General features: G+C 51.8%; 1 protein-coding gene across 1 annotated transcript in view; it reads left to right on the top strand.

Moving 5' to 3' along the window:
• Ca-alpha1T (Ca[2+]-channel protein alpha[[1]] subunit T) overlaps positions 1-22641 on the top strand; it is a 33932-nt gene that overhangs the window by 410 nt on the left and 10881 nt on the right. Inside the window, exons 2-15 of the mRNA XM_018638809.2 lie at positions 3041-3177; positions 5095-5192; positions 7147-7333; positions 9436-9566; positions 11753-11898; positions 12867-12959; positions 13579-13833; positions 13944-14136; positions 14407-14925; positions 15415-16314; positions 17080-17261; positions 17374-17675; positions 18653-18754; positions 20700-20820. Coding sequence (XP_018494325.1) covers positions 3041-3177; positions 5095-5192; positions 7147-7333; positions 9436-9566; positions 11753-11898; positions 12867-12959; positions 13579-13833; positions 13944-14136; positions 14407-14925; positions 15415-16314; positions 17080-17261; positions 17374-17675; positions 18653-18754; positions 20700-20820 — 3366 coding nt within the window. The remainder of the gene's footprint in view (positions 1-3040; positions 3178-5094; positions 5193-7146; positions 7334-9435; positions 9567-11752; positions 11899-12866; positions 12960-13578; positions 13834-13943; positions 14137-14406; positions 14926-15414; positions 16315-17079; positions 17262-17373; positions 17676-18652; positions 18755-20699; positions 20821-22641) is intronic.

Here is a 22641-nt window from a genome sequence, read left to right as displayed (position 1 = left end):
CAAAGAGTAGTGACTCTCTGAGCCGCTGCGAACGACGCAGCTCCTACCGATTACTGATCACTGATCAGATTCGTGCATATTTCGGTTCGTGCATATTGAAGTTTCGGGCGCTGGCGGGATTTCGTGATCGTTCTTCGTGACAGAAACCACCACTCCCTCTGAGGATCTTTCTATTCTGGATAGTTCTCTAACAAGATAATCACCGCTCTATTTGCTGAAGAGTCTGGAGCGACTTTTCAACCCGCGGCTTCGCGGTATCCCACTGCGGAGAAATTCCTCCCCAAGCTCAAGCAGACAAGGACAGATACATACGTTTCTCTCCGTGTGTAACAATGGACTGCGGATACACGACGACCGATTTTAATACAGGTCATGAGTCATGAACGGTAGAATGATTTTGCTCGGAGCGAGCGGCGTTCATTCGCAGACGCAGGTCCCTGCGGCCTGCGACTGCTGTCGAGCTCCGGTCTCATTCCTCCCGGGTTCATCTCTAAATTCCTCTCGCTTAATTTGTCCGTGAGTCCGTCGGGTGCCGGTCGGTTTCTGCTCGACTTGGACACGAAATTAAAAGTGTCGACTCGTTCCGAACGCCGCGCCGCCGCCGTCGATGATGAACAAGAGCCCCATCCCACATGCGGCGGCAGCGGGTCCCTCCTGCAAAAACCAAAGAGACTGTCGTCGAGGACATCGGGGACCTTGGAGGAGAGAGGAATGAAGATTTTCTCAGCCTTGTCCCCCTCTCCGTGTCGAGAGCGTTATCTCCGTTTCGTAGCCACTATATCTCGCAGAATAGCGGCGAGAAGAAGCGGGAAAAAAACGGACGGCGCGACGGAATAATTAGCGCTCAAAGCCCACCACATAGTGGAGATAACTGGAAATTCCCCGTTCCCATCGTTCCCGAGTCCAGAGCATAAACAGCCATTCAAGATTCTGCCCGGGCTCGCCCTCCGGTTCACTGGATCCCCTAAGCGCTCACTCCAATCTGCGTTTTCGATATTCGTCTGCAGGATAAGATTTCCTGATCCCGTGGGCACGGAGGTATCCCGGACTCCCCGTGTCTGTTTTAACCTGATCAGAGATCACCGTATATCCAAGCGGAATCTACAGACGAAGAAAATATCGCGCTCGCTCACAGACACCGGGCGCGGGCTCAAAGCCATACATCATGGAGTTGCGCACATCGGCTCATACATTTAATTGTGAGAAGGGACAGCTTGACAGCTCGGGCGATCGAGCCTCGACGTACAGGGAAACATCGCTCGAAGGCTTTGCCAAACAGCCTATATGAGCTCAGATCGGGTCGGATGCAGAGCTCGAGCTGTTGCGGCGCGTGCTGCTCACACGTCAGAGCAATCACGCTTCGATCGCATCCAAACCTTCCTGTTGAATGCGTAACGTCGCCGACGACCGACAACAATCGGCGGGGAGCACTAGCGGAGGCAATGGCCGCGATGGCAGAGACGTCGGCAAAACAGCCACGACGACAACCATGTCACGCTTTCGCTCTTTCTACTGGACCAGCTCGCAGACCAGCCGTAAATAGAACATACGATACATACTATTATTATCAGCAGCAGCTCCATGGCTTTCATCCCACATCTGGTGGGACGAATACGCGAGTTTTTCGCCCTGCGGCGTGCCTCACATGGCATCACGGGAGCGGTCAACGCAATTTATTGCATCTGCATTTTTTTAAGCGTTTATTGCGGCCTTTACGGGTGATCTTCTAATCGTTCCGGTCCGCGAAGGAACTACACGCGCTACCCGGCTATGGCACGTCACCGCTTGGCTCCTCACACATTACGGTTCTCGTGATACGAGAAGAAATGTATCCTTTCCTCAGAATGATTACCTGCTTTATTCCCCGGATATGGAGCGCGGATCCACTATGAGTCCGAGGTCGCACCAGCCGTTGGCACGTTTTCCGACGGAGATGACGCAGGTGCTCTTGTTGCTGCGAGACGTGTTGCAGACGGTCCGTCTGCTCAGAGTGCCGCAGTATCCGAGCCCGCCGCTCAATGAGATCCATGACGCTCGCTCCTCGTTAAGTCCCCGTGACGGAGGTATGCGCAGCAGACCTCGTGTAGAAATTATTCACACCGCGCCCGAGAACGCGATCAGCCCTATAATTCGCCGGAGTCTCGAGAAAGCTTCGTCGACGTTGCTCTTCCGTACGCCTCTCTGTGGCTGGCCATTGATCCGACGGAGTCGATCTCCGAGGAACAATCGTGTCTTCGAAGACTGATCGTCCATCGTAGTAATAAAGTACAAGCTGTTGTTAGGGATCCTTTCACGGCAAGTGTCCTTGCCATGCTTGACGTTAATGGTCGATCGGTGTGCTCTACGAATGCTCTTGTATCTTTTGAGGATCGATTCGCCCTTGTACTATTGCCTAATATGCATCGAGCCACTTTGGGATTGATAGGGAAAGGGTATTCGACTTCCGGGACTTCATTGCGGTACGATAATATTCAAAGAGCCCACAGCGATCCCAGACCAGCCTGATGAAACTCATCCAAACCATGATGACGATCAGGTTCTTTTCGCGAACTTCCTCAGCGGGTGGGGGGGATCTGCTCGGGGCAAAATGCGCGGATCGATGCCTCATCAAATTCTCGACTTGAAACCGTCCTATCCGGGCGAGACACTCTTGCGGTGGATATCTGGGTCGATAATAAGAATTCACACCGGAATCATACTTGCGAGATCTCGGGTAGAGACGCCACCATTTCTCACTCATTTGCGAAGGATATCGGGACGTGACTCGGCATTCGCCCGAGATGGGATACTTTCCCAATTTCACTTATGGATAGAAGAATCGCTTCCTCTCAAGAACAGGGTCCTCCGCCAAATCTTTCAAGCATGGGATATTCTCAAAGGGCAACGCTCGAATCTGGGGCGCTGGTTTAACGAGGGAGGCCCTCGATTGCGGAACATTACTCTTGGTCGAGTAGATGGAATACGAATTTCGTAGTGTTGTGAAAGAGCTCATTCGGTAGAATTTGTTGCACTTTCATGAATCGAAATCACTCATTTCCAGCTATTCGATCATTTGATCTTCGCCTTTTTCGCCGTGGAAATGGCCGTGCGCATATTGGCAATGGGATTCGTTGGAGGTCGAAATTCATATCTCTCAGAAACATGGAACCGATTAGATTTTTTCATCGTCGTCGCAGGGTGAGTACCTCTGATAAGATCTAGAAGTAGTTCAATACATTCTATTATGCACTGTACAGCGAGCTCCGGGGCTGGGACCGTATAGTTTCGGAAAGAGAGAGACGACGGAAAGATTTTCATCACCGAAACAAAGATTATCATCCATTACCTATCTGCTAAGATACCATTAGGATATAATGGTAGATAGAGTCAGAGAGGGTCAATAAAGCATCCATCCATCCAATTTCCGCGCAGTCTTCCTCGAGCTGCGAGCTCTCGGATGTCTGAAAATTATTCGCGTTTCTGACCTCATCGCACCGAAAGGAAACGACGCTGATGTCCGCGCAAAAGCTCATTCGTTCACGCGGTCAACCTGACCCACTTTCAGCGCTGAGAGTGATGATCGTGTGCGTACTCTCGGCGAATTCGGACGCTCCGTGGTCCACATTAGCTTCAACTCACGCGATTCATGACCCGGTCCTTTATGACATGACTGAATATTATATATGCCCCTCGTAATCGCATTCACAGTCTGAAACTTAATCGCGCAGCGCTGGTCTACGGTTATATCGATCGCATATCTAGGCGTCCGACTGTTCCACTCGCTACACAACAGTCGGATCGCAAGTCGCCCGACCCGAGTTCACTCAGCGCGAACGAGTCGAAGGTCCCCGTGACTGCTCAAGGAGGTCCTCTTCATGCTTCGAGTCGACCTCATCCTGGAAAATAATCTCGTGGGATTCTTGGAACTTGAATTACTCTCCGGACTTGCCTGACATCGGTCCCGGGCGAACTATTATCGATCATCGGGGTCACGAACCTCGGATCCATCTTCCGAGGGCAAGCTTCCCGCTCAGATCCGCTGAACGCGGCCTTCGGAGGGGGAACCTTGAGGATCCCTACTGTGTAGGGCATAATGGTTTTTGCCCTGGTTTTCTCTCGGTGCTTATTTTGCCGCGATGCCGCCGTTGAACATCACTATCGCACACCTTCGATTGAGCCCCACAGAGTGTAGGCGACCGCTTCTCGTCGTGAATTCGTCCAAGGTCCCGCCTCAGCCCCACGTCCCTGAGATGGACGCTAGGCTGAACGAAAAGTCCCGGAAATAGACTAACTAACGTAAGTTAGTTATGAGCCGCGACAGGCGAAAGACATGATCACTCGAGAGCTGTCGCCCACCAGCTCCCTCAATCCTCCGATGTGCCTGACTTTCACTGAGCTCGTTGTTAGATGGCTCTTGTTCGAAGCCTGTACGCGACGGATATGCAGCCCTCTATGACGCGAGAGACTACGTTGCCATGATAGGATAGTTTTTTGCGCAGTACGCGCAGGCAGTAAGTAACTCCCTTTCACCGCGTTCGCTCTTCTCTGTCCCCTTACCCTTCTCTGGTATCCCCATTTTTCAATGTAATAAAGGTAAGCGCTTGCAAACTCACTCTGCCCTATCGCTACTCTCTTCACTAGCTTCCATGAGAGTGGGACTCGCGTGGTGCTGTAGACATATGCGTGCTTCCTCTGATGTGACGGGGAAGGGGATCTGGGCAGGCGCGTGCCCAGGAATTTTTTTGGGGGGGACGGGCCATTGTCTTGGTAGGGGCTAAAGTACCGATGATGATGGGCCTCAACATGGAAATCTATGGGCCAGAAAGAGATCTAGAGGGGGCCATGGCTCCTCGCCCCCCCCCCTGCCTTCACCTGGGCACGCCACTGTATTTGGGGATCGTCAATTGTATCATCCCTGTCCCGGAGAAATGCCCCGGGTGTGTGCCGAGGAACTTGTTACGACTCGTTACTCCACGGAGTTTCCGAGCGCATCTAGAGCTCATCCGACCAAAACTCAGTTTGTTTCAGCTGTACTCCGGTAAAAGTGTAGCAAAACATGAAGCTAATGCTTTTCATTCGTGGTGCAAGTCTCACGTGCCAACTTCTGATTTGCAGAGCGATCGAATATTGTTTGGACGTGGGCAATATGAACTTATCTGCCATCAGGACGATTCGGGTGTTGCGACCGTTGCGAGCCATCAACAGAATCCCCAGTGAGTATTCCACCGTTCAGCTCGTGATCTGAATTCGGAAACCCCCGAGGAAAATCGCTCGAATTCCGCTGATGACGTCATGGTGAAGTGTTGGTCCGCAACGTCCCATTCTGTTTTCGTCTACCGATCCATTTCGGAGAACTGCAGGGATTCGGGTCCGAACATACCTGCACGCTTTCTCTGATACCAGTTTCGCAGCTTCTTATTCCCTTGAGAGACCAAGAGCTTGTCGCGAGAGATTAAGAGGCCCCAATGTCCTCCTTTTCCTTGGAATTCGCCATATTCGTCCGACCGTTTTCTGAACCGTTTCCGTTCCTCTGGCGGTTCGCGATTCCACGAAAAGTTATACGGCGCCCCTCGTTCCTTCGACACCGAGTCATTCTCTTCTAGTCATTTCTTTCAACGGTCTCGTTGCGGCGAGTAGCCGCAAGTCTGTTGCTCGTCGGCCGGGACGAGCTCCTGTTCGGTTCCCTTGTTTCTCGCTCGAATTGTTTCTCGATCCTCTTTTCAAATAAGCAATTGATGGGTATCTCAATCTCGGCTGGTCGACTCTTTCCCGCCTCTACCCTGATCCCTTCCCAACTGGCTCGCGTCTCTGTTCCTTTCTTCTGCTCCGAAGCGAGAACAAAGGACTGTATCGACATTGGCAACCCTAAGGTGTCGGAAGAGAGGTTCGAACGCCGACCCCGTATAGTCTCGATTGGAGGAAATCCTCGTTTCCCCTCCCGCAAGACAAGAACAAGACTCGACCGAGCACGGTCGGGCTATTCCTGCGAGTTCGGCTCCGGCTCGATTCGTGAAACATCCTGCGGCATCTCGAACGAGCTCTAATCATGATATGAGCCGTTCGTTTGGGGGACAGGGGTTGCGGAACCACCCGAGTGTTTATTCACGGCTCTAAGCACTGTGAATCGCGGAGTACCTAAAAGCCCCAAGAATGCGGCCCGGGAGTATTCCTGCGTGTTCAGTCGACGGAAGACGACTAACGACGAACCTCCGGAGCGGAAATATCAATCGAATTTGATTGAAGCACTACTATGTTTCTGAGGAGGCAATCCTATTTCTTGCTGTCTGCAATGGAAAACCCACTCTGCCAGTACAGTTCAGTGAGTTCCGATCATCGAAGCTCGAGCCGCCCGGTCGGATAGGGGAGGGACGTCCTCTGGGAAATCGGGTCAGGTTCTGGGTCCTGGTTCCTTGACGATGCATGATCGGAAAAATGACTTGTGCTGGCCCTTGTTTTTCGCTTTACTTTTTTTACCTTTTTTACTTTGCCTCGCTCGAGTTTCCGCCATGCTCCTGCCCCGCATGGAATCCCCCCTCTCCCACCGAATATCTTGAGGTCTTATGTACCTAGTATCGACGCATGGGCCCGCTCATCTTGAATCTCGCAGAAGAGAATGAGAAATGCTCTCTCAAATCGAATCCTTCGTCACAGACCAGACTGACACATAGGTGTATCGCAGAATGAGGCAGAGTCGGATTGATTCGATGGAGGCTTCCTCTTCGACATGTTCAAGGTCGCAGCGAGGTCAAAGGCGTCGGTCTGGCGAGAAAACTTGCGAAGTCGGCCCCGATCGTGCACTTATTCCCAACTATGTCTCGTGCGAATCATGTTTTTTGAAGCGAGGCAATCGTCGTTCTTCGCCAAGACTCTCTGCCTGTCCAAACTCACATGCATGCACGCCTCCCCTCTGCGCACATTACCATATTTGTTTCCGTATCGCTGGGAAAGTACGCACGGATTTTGGCGCGCTCAATATATACAGACACGATGCGAGGATTCGCTTACGCACGACACGGCCGAGGGAACTCTTTCTTTCGAGTGTGTGGTGATCCTTCAGAGCCGCGGTGACTCGGGCTGCGCTGTTCTTGATCGATGATTTTGTTCCTGGCGAAAGAAAATCAATGATGTCCCGACCTTCATGGCCGTTGTTCTTTTTCTCTCTTGCAGGCATGAGAATCCTGGTCATGCTGCTCCTAGACACTCTGCCCATGTTGGGCAACGTCCTGATGTTGTGCTTTTTCGTGTTTTTCATCTTCGGAATCGTCGGCGTCCAATTGTGGGCCGGACTGCTTCGCCAAAGGTGCTACCTTCCGACGACATTTCCACTGAACGAGGAGCAGCTCTACGAAAAATTGTAAGTTTCCTCAGTCCAAGCTAACTCAAAGCGTTCCACACGATAGCCAATTTCGCTTCCTCGCAACTTCGGCAGCGTTCCGCAAGTGTCTCAAGCTTCGACTGGTTGCGGTTAGCTTCAACGACTCAGCGAGCGGTGATTGCGGCTATCACGAGAGAGCGGGAGGCAAGGCACAGGAGAAGGAGGAAAAAAACGAGTTATGCAACGCATATCCTAATGAATGCGACCACCGCGCAGGCTGCCGAATGGCGTTGGCCAAAGGAGGTCGTTCGACGCTGTCACTCTGATAGTATCTTCACAGCCGGAGTCGGCTGCGGGAGCCGCACACGAAAGCAACAAGAATAAAAATGACGTCACCCAGGCTTCTGCGGTTGACCTGCAGTCGCTTATTCGCTCAACGTTGATGAATGGAGATCATCCTCTCGTCGGAGAGGACGGATCTTGAGGAGTCTTCCACGGTGACTCCGTATTCTCGGGTTCGTCTCCCTTCGAAATCAACGAGAATGACGCTGCCCTGCCCAGATTTCCTTAATGACCGCGACTCGAGCCTGGGTCAGAAGTCGGTGGCGGGTCAGAAGTCTTTGAAAAATATTTCTCCCGAACTGGTCGGGTGGACCTCCAGATCGTTCGGCTCCAAGGTTCCACCGACTGTCCGACATGGCGTTTCGTACTCTCTTCTTCTTCAGTGCTTCCTTGCGTACCCGGTCGACTGATGTGTTCGAGTGGAAAACAGCGGATGACGAGCGCAAATATTTGATAGGAGCTCACGCTTAGTCAGCAAAGTGTGTCCACGGTCGCTGGTATAGATCCAAGTCGTGCTGGTTGAGCTTCCAATTGAGCAGAAAGACAACTTTTCCGTGTCCCACTCTCGTCAAAAAGGTTAGGGCTCGCTCTTTCCCCGACTCAAAGAGCTCCTCCGGCGGAACATGTCGGAACAGATGGATCGGAAACAACATTAAGAATCGCTCTCCGGTCTCGAATCACGACGAATTGACCAGGCTCGATTGCTCCTCGGGAATTATCCCTCTTAAAGATTCCCGAGACAGAAATCTCATCTATGATTGGGTCGGCCACCCTCGACACCACGAAGGGGTGACGGTATGCTTGAATTTTTCAAAGCCTTCAGGAGAATTCTCCCCACTCTTTCCGACTCGAGCTCATCCAGTCATCGCTGATTTTTGGGGGCTAACCTCTTGGTTTTCGGTCTGATCCAAGAGATCCCGCGCCATCGACTTCCTCCGCTAAATTCCTCCAGGAGTTTTTCCGCGTGTCTTCGAGTCTTCTCCTGCACGGCCAGACGCTAAAGAACAGTAGCCATCCGATCCCGGGTCGTTTGCGAGAGGACCAGAGTGGTTCGGAAGTCTTTGCTGCCCCTTTTACTCCCGCAAATAGATCACGAATCAATTTGGTCGTCGAGCGGGACGGCAGGCAGGACGGCTCGCTGGCTGGCTGACTCGATGGTACGGCGTTGTATTCTCACCTCTCGCCACACTCGTTCCGGAGAGTAGAGAAAAGTCATGCGAGAGCGAGAGAGGCGGCTGTTTTATAGTTGACGGAACGTAAAGTGAGATTAATGAACGTACGTCACAAGGATACGTCCGCGGAAGTCAACACTGTGTCTGAGATGTAAGGCCAGAGCGGTCCCGGAGCCCGGAGACGGCCTCGTGGACCTCGGACTCGACCAGGACGAGCTCGGCGATCGATCCACGAGAGTTGGGCATCCAAGAGACTTGATAATTATCGGTCCTGGCGCCTATCGAATATCAGTTTTCTCCGATCCACTGCAGAAGTGTCTGCTCAGTTCCCCCTGATACGTGGTTCCAATCGAGCGTCCAATGAAATTTCCAAATATTCGATTATACTTCTAGACCGAGAACATCTGCCGATGCTGAGTCCCCCTTAGGATTTTAGATATCGCTCTCGGTTAAAGTTTGCTCAAATTCCTGAAAAACACTCTCGGACGAACTAATTTGCCCCATGTTGGCTGAGGTAATCGCTCGCATCGTCCTCCAGACAGCTGAGCTCCGACATAGAGTGCCGCGGAAGTCCTGAAATAATCAGAACGTCGATACATGTGGATAACGAGTTTTTATCCCTTGCAGTAAAGTGAAAAACTACTACACGATTGGCCAAACCGAACACGATAAGGATTATATATGTTCAACCGAAAACAACAACGGCATCCATCGATGCGACATGCTACCGCAAAGAATATTCGAAGATGTACTCTGTAGTCAAGCTTTTGACAACATGTCATTTCTGGATCATTACGTCAATCGACCGGGTAAGTCGCATCAGTTTCGTGAATCTTCTCGTTTCTCATCTATGCCTCTATTCTCCATCAGCGAAACACAGATGAGGGACTCCTCGCTAAAAAATGCGGCTGCTACGATCTCATCATAATTGAACATCAGATCAGTCTGAGTCCTCAGAGAAGTGTTTGCGGAACGAAGAGCACCGATAATGATCGGGGAAACCGCTGGATAATCTTGAACAAGTCCCGTCACGCGATCCAAAGAGCTCCTGATTAACACCATTGGCCACGCGACTCCGCTGACCTTGCTTCCTGGCATCGGGCCTAGTCGTTCCCAGTGCAGAGTCTCGTTCTAGCTTAAGTACTGCGAATCATGAAGTTGACAGATCGATTTCATCAAGCTTCTCCGCATTTTCTCTGATCGATTCTCCTCGGAACAGTTACGCAATGCATGGTCCCCGAGTGATCGAGGCAATCAGGATGCGAGCTCGGGATCTGCGATAGGCGTTCTTTCTGTGCTCTCGGAAGAATTACGCACTCGAAAACTAAACAGGATCGCTCACGCTGCAAATTCGTGCAATGAGCTGAATTCGAGCTCGGGAGAGCTCTCGCCGTTGAGAAACCTCGAGGAAGAGTTGCCATGGAATCGCTGAGGAAGTTCCTTTCATTCAAAACTTTCAAAAGGAGGCTCTCTTGCCCACGCGGAAATTTCGAGCAAGAACCGAGACGCTCCGGGGTCTCTCTTAACGGAATACCCAATTATGTTTGCCGAGTTCCGCGGAGGCACAATGAAAAACCTTTGGTAGCATTATTCGAGGCTCAGCCCAGAAAGCGCTATTCAACTCGAGCGCTCACCGACGCACGAACGTGGCCTGATTGGGGAATCGACAAGCTCTGAGAAAGGCCAACTCTACCGGGCCGACTATCAAGCGACGACGGGACGACTGAGACTCGCACTGACGGGGGAAGACATGTTGAGCGGCCACTAAACGGGTGAGCGAGCGGACGAGTTTAATTAATTCTCCGTCAATCTCGCTACGCCGTGCCAATGACGGCGACCGTAGGTATAAGTGTCAGCCTCTCGACAGCTCGCTGCCTAATCGCTCGCCGGATCAACGCGATTAAGATCGAGCTCGACCGAAGCGTAAGGTTGTAACCTTGAGTCTCTACCAGGAGTCCCCCGAATGTATAAAGTTCTGAAGATCGGGAAATACATTGGACTGTCCACATGTGGAGTTCCTGAGCGCCGATTCCCGCCAAGTCTTCCCCGAAGCTTGCGTCGCCCACGGGGCCTCCAGGAATCCCCGGCGCTCGAGAGATCCTGAGGTCACAGAATTAATTACTGGCTTGGATAAAAATCCTCGTTCGAGCTCGCACGGCGGCGCTCATTTCGCTCGATTCAGCTTTTTTTTCGCTGCCCATCAAGGACTCCGTAAATTCGAGGATCACGCTCGGAGCCCTCGTTACGACTGTACGAGCGAGAGGATCTCGATGGAATCATCACTGGGAATAAACTCTGAGGATCATGGTTCGCTTTTATCAAGAGAAATTGCCGGAGCTCACGCCGACATACCCCAATTCAATTTTCGCGGACTCGTCTCACGTTCCTCCGTCGTCGCGTCCCGGCACCTGATTCCGGAAGGGAGCATAATCCGTCTTGCACATTCCCGTGCATCGTCTGCGAAAAACTAAAAATACGGAGTGTGCGGGATCGCTATTCTACAAAAATCCGCCTGTTCCGAGAAGATTAATCGATCCTCTGAGACTGTCCTGCACCGCGAAAGGCCAGCTGGTTTCTCTCACAACACCACGCATGATAGCCGGCGGAAAATTGCGCTATATTTTCTCTTTCCCTGCGCTCCTCGGCAAGGAACACGCTCGCCCGCAAACAAGCGGGGCTCAGGGCTTTTCCTCAGCTCAATGGGAGACCTCCTCGATGTGGTGAAGGGCAAAGCCCGGCTCGATACAATATGTGAGCTCAAGCTTGTCGCGATGGTGAAAGCTTCTAAGATAAGGGGGAGGGGGTATCAAGATTTGAAGCTCTTCTCCAGAATACTCGAGTTCGTTGGGGACTCGAGCAGTGCGGACGGACATTATGATGTCGCTGAATGAGCGAAGCAAGGCGATTGAGAACGAATTTCTTTTTCCAGAGGGAACCTCACCAGACGGCTCTCCGGCTCGGAGTTTGAACGACTCGTGGTGCATTAATTGGAATCAGTACTACACGAACTGCTCCGCCGGCGATCGCAATCCGTTCCAAGGAGCCATATCGTTCGATAACATCGGACTAGCCTGGGTGGCTATCTTCCTAGTGAGTAGCGTTTGCAGAATAGAGACATGTTTGGTGCGGCTCCGATTTGAAACTTGTCGGCGAGGCCCCCCCAGCCTCAACTCGTCGAAAATTTCCCGAGTCAGGCACGACATGTCGTCGACACAAGCTGACACGTGCGCGCAGGAACAGACGTTAGGCCTTTCGGAGACTTTCGGCTAAGGAAAGGGAAGCGAGCGAATACGAAGTCTTCCGCCAGCGGTGAAAGCGCTCCTGTAGAATCGATGCAGGAACGAAAACTCCTTCGGAGGGTATAATCAGATGAAGTCCCTCGGAATGATAGGATCGGCGTCGGGATCAGTCCAACCTAACAATGGGATCGGAAACGCGAGCTTCTAACGAGCTGCGAAATCTTGCATTCCGATCCCTTGTCAGCTCCTGAGATTTCTCGAGCCACCTCAAATCTGGATCGAGCGATCTCAGAGACTGAATGAAAAGAATAGAACGGCGGACGACCGCACGGGCCCGCGTGAGAATGACGGGGGCAAGGAGGAGCTCGGGCTGTCGCGGATTCTCAAGTCGTCGCATATCGGCTTTTCGCAAAATCGGGCTTCGCCGTGGGCGGATGGGCGGCGGCGGTATGCGCGAGCGGGCAGGTCGACGAAAAAGCGAGCGAGTGGATCGTGGCCGGACCGACCTCGCCGTCTGGGGGCTCTTCAGTCTTAAAAACGCTTCAAGGACCTAATGAGCATGCGGTCAGGAGTTTCTCCGTCGAGAGAAGGAAAAATGCGCCGACGATGACTTCACCGCCACCATGATGAAGACGGACATCGAAACGATCGCTGCCGCAGCGATGCAACACGAACCCGCCGATCCGAAGCTCAGAGGCCTGGCGTCGATTTCTACGAGCTCCCGATATCCTCTCGATGACCCCTGGGACTTCTCGCGAGTCATTTCGTCGGTTCGATTCCTCTTTATTCACAATGCAGTCATTCAACGCCTTATTCCAGGTAATAAGCCTTGAGGGATGGTCCGATATCATGTACTATGTCCAAGATGCGCACTCCTTTTGGGACTGGATCTACTTCGTCCTCTTGATTGTCGTAAGTTCCGGTGGTTCTGAGGAACGCCTATAGAATACCATTCCGTACGCCGGGTTTTGCACGAGGCGCACGTGATCATTTTTCCATGAAGGAATAATTAATTACTCATAGGCTCTAACTGATCACCTGCTCCCAAGCGGGCACTTCATTGAGCTGCTAGTCGAGCGGCCGACACCGCCGTGCGTCTGACTGATAATGAGTGAGAGTTGTAAACTCTCGAAACAATCCGGACCGAGAGAGCAGGCCTTGTCAGGCCTCTCCCGCTCTAGAATCTCCCTGGATTCTCAATACTGGAACTATTCCATTCGTGTATTCGCGCGAGTCAGCCTAGCTGAAGAACAGGACTCCGATTGCCGTTCCTGGCGGAGGAGCAATCCATATGATGACCATGAGAGAAATCTCGATTTATTATCGACTCCCCTGCCTTACTGAGCGGAATATCAGCTCTGGCGTTAATGGCGAAAACGCATTCGTAAAAGAAAGCCGAGCCTACCGTGAGGACGGAGTTGCTGGAATGAGGAGACAAGCCTCCTCTTCCAGCTAAAATGTTGCCCGACACGGCGGTCGGAAGCAGGATGCACAATAAATCACGCATTTTTTTTCTCGTCGCAACTTGCAGATCGGTTCATTTTTTATGATCAATCTATGTCTGGTTGTGATAGCTACTCAATTTTCGGAGACCAAGAAAAGAGAAATGGAAAGAATGCGCCAGGAACGAGAGCGAGCCGGCTCGAGTTCGACCCTCTCGATGTCCGAAGGCGCAGACTGCTACACGCAGATCATCAAGTACCTGAACCACTTAGCCAGACGAACGAAGCGCGTCATAAAGCGATGGTATCGAAGACGCCGGAGACAGCGAAAAATCAAGAAGAAGGTAAGCCGGAACGATACTCGACTTCTGGGCAGGCATGTGAACGAGCCCATGAGTAGAAGTTGAGGGTCGAGAGCGTGGGCATTGTGGATCACGTCCGGTGTACTTTGCAGCGAAAAGAAAATGAACTGAAAGACATCAACGAAGACCCCGAGGGCGAAGACCAGTCGCATCTAGCCGACAAGCATGGACATCGGTGCCATTCGGAAACACAAAAACTTGAGTCGATCCTCCACAAAGAAGCCAACATTGTAACCACAACTGCCACCACGACCTCAACCTACACCTCAACCCTTACACGCAAAGGTAAGCCGAAGGCGACCGTTATCTCTCGGTACGAGTCACAATCATACGTCAGTAGCTCCATTCCCGGGCTCGATCTAGCCGAACCTTTCGGCCTAAAGGATTAAAATTCTGAAGAGGAGCGGCACGCCGAGTCCAAAGCCGATGTTTCCGAATGATGGCCCATGAATCATGGTCGGAGGCCGTCTCCTCCGACTGCCTTCCTTTCGTCGTAATTTTCATTGCTGCCAGTGGTCATTCTCCTTTCACCAGAGCGTTGCCATCGTGTTTTAGGTAGCCCCAAGGACTACGAGAAACGTTCTCCCGTAAAGGATGACGCGAATGCCAGTTCCCAGCACCTCCTGCTGTCGCAGTCCCGCAATTGCACCTGTCCCTTTCCTTGCGGCGCCTGTTCACAGCAGATGCAAGCGACGCCTCCTACCAAATCGACTTCCACAGTGATTCAATTCAGTGTCAGCCGATGCGGGGATGCTCTGCCGAGCATCTCGGCCACCGTAGATAGCAGAGACTCCTCTCAGCATCAGGAGCAGCAGCGTTTTCAGAAGGAAAGGCAGCAAATCGGACCTGAGGTGGTTTTCGATTTCGCCTGCCTTCCCCAGGAGGTGCAAGCCACCAGCAACAGCTGCACCCTCACCGAGCTTCAATGCCTAGATAGTGATTCAGAGTCCCGAGCGCAAGTAGAGCCATTTACCGCCGGTGGCGTTTGCGCCGTAGCCACGACCCAACCAGAACCGAGGTTAGAAACCACCGAGAGCACAGCACCACCGTTGCTAGACTCCATCTACACCGCAGGTAACGACAATATCTTCTTCGCATCGCTTCTTTCCCCCTCGCAAACCGGGCATCCCTGACCGCCACTTGTGTTCACACGCTCTGATCCTTAGTATCGACCCAACACGAACGACCGACCCGATCTTCGGCTCTGCCTGTACTTCCTTAGTTCCGCATAGAAAGCCCCCATTGTCCGACAGACGTTGAATGATACTGTCAAGCGAAACTTGATTTCGTCGTGCTTTATCCTCTTAGTTTCTCTCCGAGCAGAGTATTCCTTGCCCTGCGCGTTAATTTCGTTTCCTTGCACGTCATCCGCTGACGCCTCCATGATTATCATGCCGCGTCCTGTCTGCCTTCATGAGGCCAGTGTAGGATTGGATGGAGTTCATGGGCCGGCGTTTGAATCGTTTTAGCTTCGATCGATCAAAAAAAAACCTCCTTCCAAATCCATGAGGAATATCCGAGCGGCCGCGTCCAGTAGCTCATGACAATCCTTCTGTTCTTCAGCCTCGAGTGTGCCCTGCCAGCCCGAAGCAGCACGTGCGACAGTGTTAGTTTCAAAGAGCACCTGCACAAGTACCAATTCGACGAACGACGTCATTTCGATTGTCTCTAGTTGTCAAGCCGTGTCGAATAATAGTCGATTGTTGTCAACGACGAGTCTCAAAGCAAACGTCGGCTCGACGTCGCCCTGTTCTGGCGAGAGCGATCCGAACGACAAGCGCATTACCCAGACTAAATGTCCATTACTAGAAGGAGAGCAGTCCACCACCTTCACTAGCGAAAGTCATACACCTGAACAGTCACCACCATCACCTACGTCACAACCTGTACCACAGCAACCGCAGCAGCAGCAGCAATATATACTATCACAGCCACCGACACCGTCGCAGCAGCGAGCGTCGATCGTCATACCGCCACCAGCCGGACCTCCGTCCACCTGCGACGGTACTTCCACATCCATCAATACACCTGCAGAATCGATGGCAGGATCGAAAGCAGCACCACAAAGCAGTTCACTCCTGTACAGAGAAGACGTTGATGTTTCGAGTGACGTTCAACTCCAGCATCTCGCAACAACTAATTCTCCAACCTCCGCTACAAGTACGGCGACTTCCACAGCAGGCTCGATCCCATGCTCAACAGCCGTAGTAGTATCGGAGATCCATCATCGCATCCACTATCAGCGAGAACAGCCACAACAACACCGTAACCAAGTACTTAGGGCAGCGGATTCTGGCGTCGAACTGGAGCTCGATCATCATATCGGCCCGCCATCGCTCGAAGATGATACGGCCTACCTTTGTCTCGGCATCGGCGGATCTCCAACGCCGCTCGCGATCGAGATCGCTGCCCACCCTCCACAAGGTCTTAAAGACATCAACGTCTTCAACGAAGGTGACGACGGTTAGTGTTCAACGATTCCGAGCTGGATTAAGCATTCGTTCGTTCGTTCGTTCGTTCGTTCGTTCGATTGTTTCTTGTTTGATCGCTTGTCTGGTGAAATAATTCCGACCGCCCGCATTCTGTGGGATAGCGGCTTCCACCTCGTCCTCTGCCCCATCGAAAGCCATCCCGCTTGCATGATCTGCATCCGCATCCTGAACCTTGCTTTCTCGCTGAGGAATCCCGAGAGCTCCTGAAATCTCGCGAGCGAGCTCCCCAAGCTCGGCGGATTGGCTCCAGATGCCGCGAAACAGGTTGTTTTTTCGTCGTCCCCTTCCCGGGGAGGAAGGGATCGTAACGGGATAGCGCGAAGGAAGCGCGGGTGTGAAGAGAGCATGGGGAATGGGATATGATGTAGAGGAGACAGGAGCAAAGAAAGATAAATGACACGAGAGGCGGCGGGCCGGGGGAAAGCTTGTCTCCAAGCCGCTTCAGTACGACACTTTTACGCTTGCTTCACATTCGTAAGGGAAAGCAACACTAGCAGACGTATGCGTGTGTATAATATGTAGTTTGTCGGAGAGAATACGAACCGCTGAGAGTTCTCCGGACACACCGCAGCTCGAAACCATGGGTCGAGAAAACGGGAGGGATTGCGAATGTTTCCTGATTTCAGAAGTCGTTTCCGAATGCGAATTCGTCGAGATTTTCTGCAAGTTTCGAGTGAAGTTTCTTTCTAGAGGAGATCGTTCACTGGAGCTCGAATAAGCGGCTGATCTTCCGCAGATACCTTGGATTCTTGTTCGACGTGCTCGTCTTGCAGTTCTGAATGCGACTGCTCTGACGAAGAGTGTGATGAACGAAGGAGACGTCGACGCAAGAAAAACAGAAAACCAGGGAAGTTCGCACAGGCCTGCTCGCGTTTCAGGACCAACATAAAAATTCTCGTCGATCATCCAAGGTTTCAGGTGAGCGCCCGGGCGTCTCGCGGCGATCTGATTCCTCTCCTTCTGTGCTGAACGATGGCTCCTCGACGAATGACATGAAATCTGGGGTCTCGAATTAAATCTTCGCTTGCAGCGTGGAATTTTAGCAGCGATTCTGGTGAATACTCTCTCGATGGGCATTGAGTACCATCAACAGCCAGCTGAACTCACTCTGGCTGTGGAATTGTCGAATATCCTGTTCACGGCCGTTTTCGGCCTCGAGATGGTCCTCAAGATTCTCGCGGAGGGCTTCGGGAAATACATTCAATCAGGTTTCAATGTCTTCGATGGCGTGATCGTCGTCTTATCGTCCGCCGAATTGCTCAACCAATCAGAAGGCTCCGGGCTCTCCGTGTTGAGGACCTTTCGTCTTCTCAGGATACTGAAACTAGTCAGGTGAGTTCGGCACCGTCTTGGGCGGAGGGGAAGTACGATACGATCGAAAAAATCCCATGCTAGCCTTGCGAGGGAGCTCGATCTGAGGTAACAAGCTTCGCGGAGCGAGTTGGACCGGCGCACCATCTTCGAGAAATATGCGAGAGGCATCACGGAAGCTCCGAAATTGCCGAGGAAACTTATCACAGCGTGCGTTCATCCCACCAATTACGCGGAAGATTCTTGAGGCGGGCTAGCGTAACGCCGAACGCCTGAGTGAATGAGAAGCTCCTCGCTTGCTCAACAATTGTTACAACGGCAAAGGGATCTTTTGGCACGTTGAGAATCGGAGCTCGAACACCCCCTTCATCTGCTGCTATATTCTCAAGTCGCTCAGAGTTCCGGGTGCTTCTCGGGAGTTGTGGGGAGTTCGGTTCGCAGAGTAGAATCGGGTGCTCCCGAATTCGGATTCAGCTATTGTTTTCGACCTACGGAAATCACGATCGGAACGTTCGCGATCTGAAATGTCCGAAGAGAGTCGCAGGTCCCCGAGCTCAACACCTGAAGCGTCGCTTCACTGTCTCTCCAACTAACTACCGGAATCCTCCGCTCCTCGGGGCCTGCGAGATGTGGCCTCTCGTGGGCAGCGCCTTCACGGTACTTGAGCTCCACAATGTCACTGAGACCATTTGAGAAACAGAAACAGAAAACCTTCTCCTCGTGAGGCTCATACCTCATACGTCAGGCTCTCATTGAGACTCGAGATCAAATTCTGTAACATTTTGTTACCGAATCTACGGGAGGGTCTCGTCTCGGAGGATGAGAATTGCGCATTTTCATCACTGCTCCCTGGTAGCTCCTCCATGCCGGGGAACGGGAGGAAAACGAAACTCCGGCCGAACCGTGGGGAGCTCCGAAGCGGATACCGCACTGGTCCTGACTTTTTGCCAAACCGACTTGAAAGAATCCTCGTTTCTAACGGCGAGAATCGTCCACAGATTTATGCCAGCATTGCGACGCCAGTTGTTCATTATGCTAAGAACTATGGATAACGTGGCCGTCTTCTTTGCGCTTCTAATGCTGTTCATATTCATATTCAGGCGAGTTTCTGAAGTCCCATAGCCTAGATCGAGGTTCCATCTCATTGAGAGTGGAACTCGATGGAGTTCTCCATCCTCAGAAAGACCCTCTCTAACTGATACCCAATTCTCGATTGCAGGTGAGACATTAACCCGCGCTAGATCAGTGAATATGCTAAGCCGAATCATGAGTATACCTATACGCTCGTCTAGGGGCAGAACGAAGCTCAAGCCCTGCGCTGAGCATCGGCTGTTGAGGTTGCCGCCTGAACTGTTTCGGTTAGTCGAAGCCGAACGCGGTATCGATTCGCCGTGACCGAAGGAAAGGGAAAAATTCTATCGCGGGTCGTCGGGTCCAGAATCGTACCTTCGTCGGGATTGTTCCGAGATTTATCGTCATTGAAAAGCTTGGTGGGCTCAAAAAGAAAATCGAAATCAAACAGACTAGCTCTCAGGAATTCGCACTCTAGAAATCCTTTTAGCGCATGTGAGCCATCCAGATATCTGTCAAAGAATCCGGTGTATGTTTCGTCCGTATCTAGCAGATTCCTTATCCCAACCCTCTATTATCTATCCATCGGGAATCCGCCTGGTGCAGGAAGACACGCTTCCCCTCTGCAGTTCGCAATGAGGCAGCGTGAGCGGACTCTTTCGGAAAGAGACGTGACAATTCGTGGTCTCGGTCTGCCGAAAAAAAACGAGTCGACCCCTAGCACAGGCTCAAGTACACGGCGTGTATTCCGCAACCTTGAGCTTGCCGCTACCTCCACAGCCTCTGCTGGAGCTGCCGCCGCCGCCTCGCTATCGCAATGTCCTCAAGCTTCTCGACTGACCTATGAGAGCTTCGGAGGGTTGTTCGGCTTCTTCCGTATGATACGATATGCCTGGCCAGCTTCTCGACCTGCTTTCTCCGCTTCAAAGCTTCCAATGTCCGAATTGATGTCCGACTTTTTCGTGTGTATTTTTCCGATCTCGGGTCCACCGGCTCCCCGCTCCATCCGGAGGAACGGTGTCCCAAGGTACCATGTGCCATCTTGTCCACACCATTCGTTCTTGTGCGTGGGAAAATTCGATGATTGCCTATAGTCCCGTTCGTCCCTCGATGTTTCAGGCTCTTCTCTCCCTCCCCGTCTTTCACTCTCTTCGACTTTCTCCCTCTCTCTGTTCCACCGTCCCCGTTTTCAACTTTATCTGACCTGTGGAACTCTCAGGCAGGTCTGATGCGTCGGATCTGATCGAACGAATTCTGGAGAGCGCAGACAGAGCTCCAGGGAGTTATCTTCGAATGGTCACACCGAGTTTTCTGTCTCTATTGAGCTGAAAGCAGGACTGAAACCGGATGATCCATCTGACTAGCGTTGCCATGAGCTCCGACTCACGTCTAGAAAGTCTTGACATCCTTAATCCCTCCCACCACAGAATAACGGTGACGGAGGCTTAACAATGGACGACGTTGCTGACGATGCTCGAATCGATTGAAAAGTTCCCTCGAAGCTCGAGCACTTCCGGCCAAGGGAGGAGGGGGCATGAACTTGCTTCTTGTTCTCTGATCCTCGTCAGCTTGGATTTCTCTATCTGATCGAATTTCCTCTGACACTTGTGAGCTCAGGAGGACGGGAGGAAATGGGTCACATTCCTCGGGGGATAAGTGTTCTCCCTTTCGGTCATCTTTAGTTCTCCCTTGATTCGAAAACGTCACCGAGTCCCCCTATTGTATCGAACACTACCAGCCAGCAAATGAAGCTTCGGATTGCAGTCTGTTGGATGCATCGGGTGGGCTTCGGGGCTCTTCTCCAGGATATGCGCCGAAGATATACGAATACACCCATCGGCCGTCGACGAGCCGAAATTGTATAGCTAATCAAGCGTAGGAAGCAAAAACGACGACCGAGACATCAATGATAGTCGCTGACGACCGTAACTCACACTTGCTCATCTTATCTGATTGGTTCCTCTCGTGATGTAGCATCCTGGGAATGAATTTATTCGGTGGAAAATTCTGTACGGTCGACGCTCTGACTGGCCAGCGCATCTGTGATAGAAAAAATTTTGACACGTTACTGTGGGCGCTCGTCACCGTGTTCCAGGTACGCCGCTGATTTTTCATTTGCTATGGATATGAACATTAATCAATCCACCATCACTCCATCGTCATTGAACACACTCGCAGCTACACTTCAATCCATGAATAATCAGTTTCTGGAGCTTTCTCTGGCTCGTTCCGAGAGTATCTTATCACATATAGCTGGAAGCGGAAGCTAAACTGCAATGATTTCTGAGGACCTCGTCTTCGAGGTCTCGAATTCTTTGATTACCAACGCTCGTCACCAAAGCTCATGGCCCCTGAGCATGTGGCTCATGACTCATCATACAAGCAATCTTTCGTGATTCCGAGTGTCCCCACAGGACCACGCCTCGGATCTTTTCACATAGAGCGACACATATATTTCTCGACGGAGGAAAACAAATCATTTTAAAATTCGCCTCATCCCATAATCTTAAAAAAGCTTCAATAATCGCCGACCTGACTTGGCTTCATTTCCCAATTAAATGACGTCGCTGATTCCGCTCTGTGAGGCCTCTGTTCTGAATCATCCAGAGGAAGCGATTCATCTTCAAACGGTAGCTGCTGATCCACAAAATATTCTCCTGATCTCATTGAATGCATCTCATCCTGTCGCTGGAGACCCAGAACTCAGGCATTACTCGAGTCTGAAGGGAGGCTTGGATCCACAAAATTCATGAGTTTGTTTCAAGCGAGCAAATAACCCATGATATCCGATACCTTCCTCGCAAGACGACACGTTCGGCGTTTCTTCTCTCTCGGAGTTCCTTCCGTTAATCGCTGTCGGGAACAGAGACCTCGTCAGAGCGCTTTCAACACGTTCGCTCGCAGCCTCATCTCTAAACTTCCGATTTCGGATCCTCGCTCATATTTATCCGCATGTTATCGATCTCTTCACACCTATCTCCGCGGCTCTCGTTGACAGCCTCATGTCGACATATTACTGCTATCTCCAGTGATAATCATCATCGTTCTTATTGGTGTCATCCTCATATCTACTCCTCTACCCGGAGCTGGAAGTGTTGACGACGAACTCAAATCTTGTAAAACTAACCGTCACTGCGAGCTACTACACTGAACACTGTTCTACGCCGACACGCTAGAGAGGGTCTCGTTCCTGACTGGAATTCATCCGATTCCGACCACTGGAAACACAGGCACAACATCACTGTTGCAATTATTATTGGTTCTTGTTGTCGGAGCTGGCGCTGATGCTGTTGCTGATGTTGTCAATGTCGCGGTTTGCACTACCATTATCAGAGTCAGCGTTGTTGCCAATGCTGTAGCACACTCGCTTGATGCCAAGATTACTCGCGAATCGTTGATCAGGCCACCACACCGTGCCCGGTCACATAGTCCGGAGCAACTCATGATCAGCGCACCACTGCATGTTCCTGAAGGAACCGGTGCTCGATCCTCCGGGAGTCTGAGGGCGAAAAGCAGAGGACTGGAGAACCCAATCAGGTCACTCAGGCAGCTTTCAGCACCCTGGTCAGCTGGCTTCTTCGTCCACCTCAAGGGTGACCTTGTCCCTACACGGGTCGAGGCGAATCCCGAATCACCACACCCGAAGATGTGCGCTCCTCCGCCTCTGGGCGCCGATTAGGGAGTTTCGAGCTGAAGAGCGAGGTCGACTCCTGAGCTGTCACCCTGAATGATATACCGAGAAGCTCAGTTCGTTATCAGGAGCGCGAATGAGCGCATTATGGAATATGAAATGGGTTTCGGCCCGGATCCTGGTTCCTTCCTGGAAGTCGCTCGAAGTTCCGTGCTCCGCGACAAGTCTCGGTTGAATTGCTCTCTCCCCAAAAGAGTCCATAGAAAACCCTCACCTGGAGATTGG

Source organism: Galendromus occidentalis, unplaced genomic scaffold (assembly GCF_000255335.2).
Source record: "Galendromus occidentalis unplaced genomic scaffold, Mocc_1.1 scf7180000077183, whole genome shotgun sequence".
In the NCBI taxonomy this organism is placed as follows: Eukaryota; Metazoa; Arthropoda; class Arachnida; order Mesostigmata; family Phytoseiidae; genus Galendromus; species Galendromus occidentalis.
Note: the sequence above shows the minus strand (reverse complement) of the source record. Positions and strands in the feature narration are given on the sequence as shown.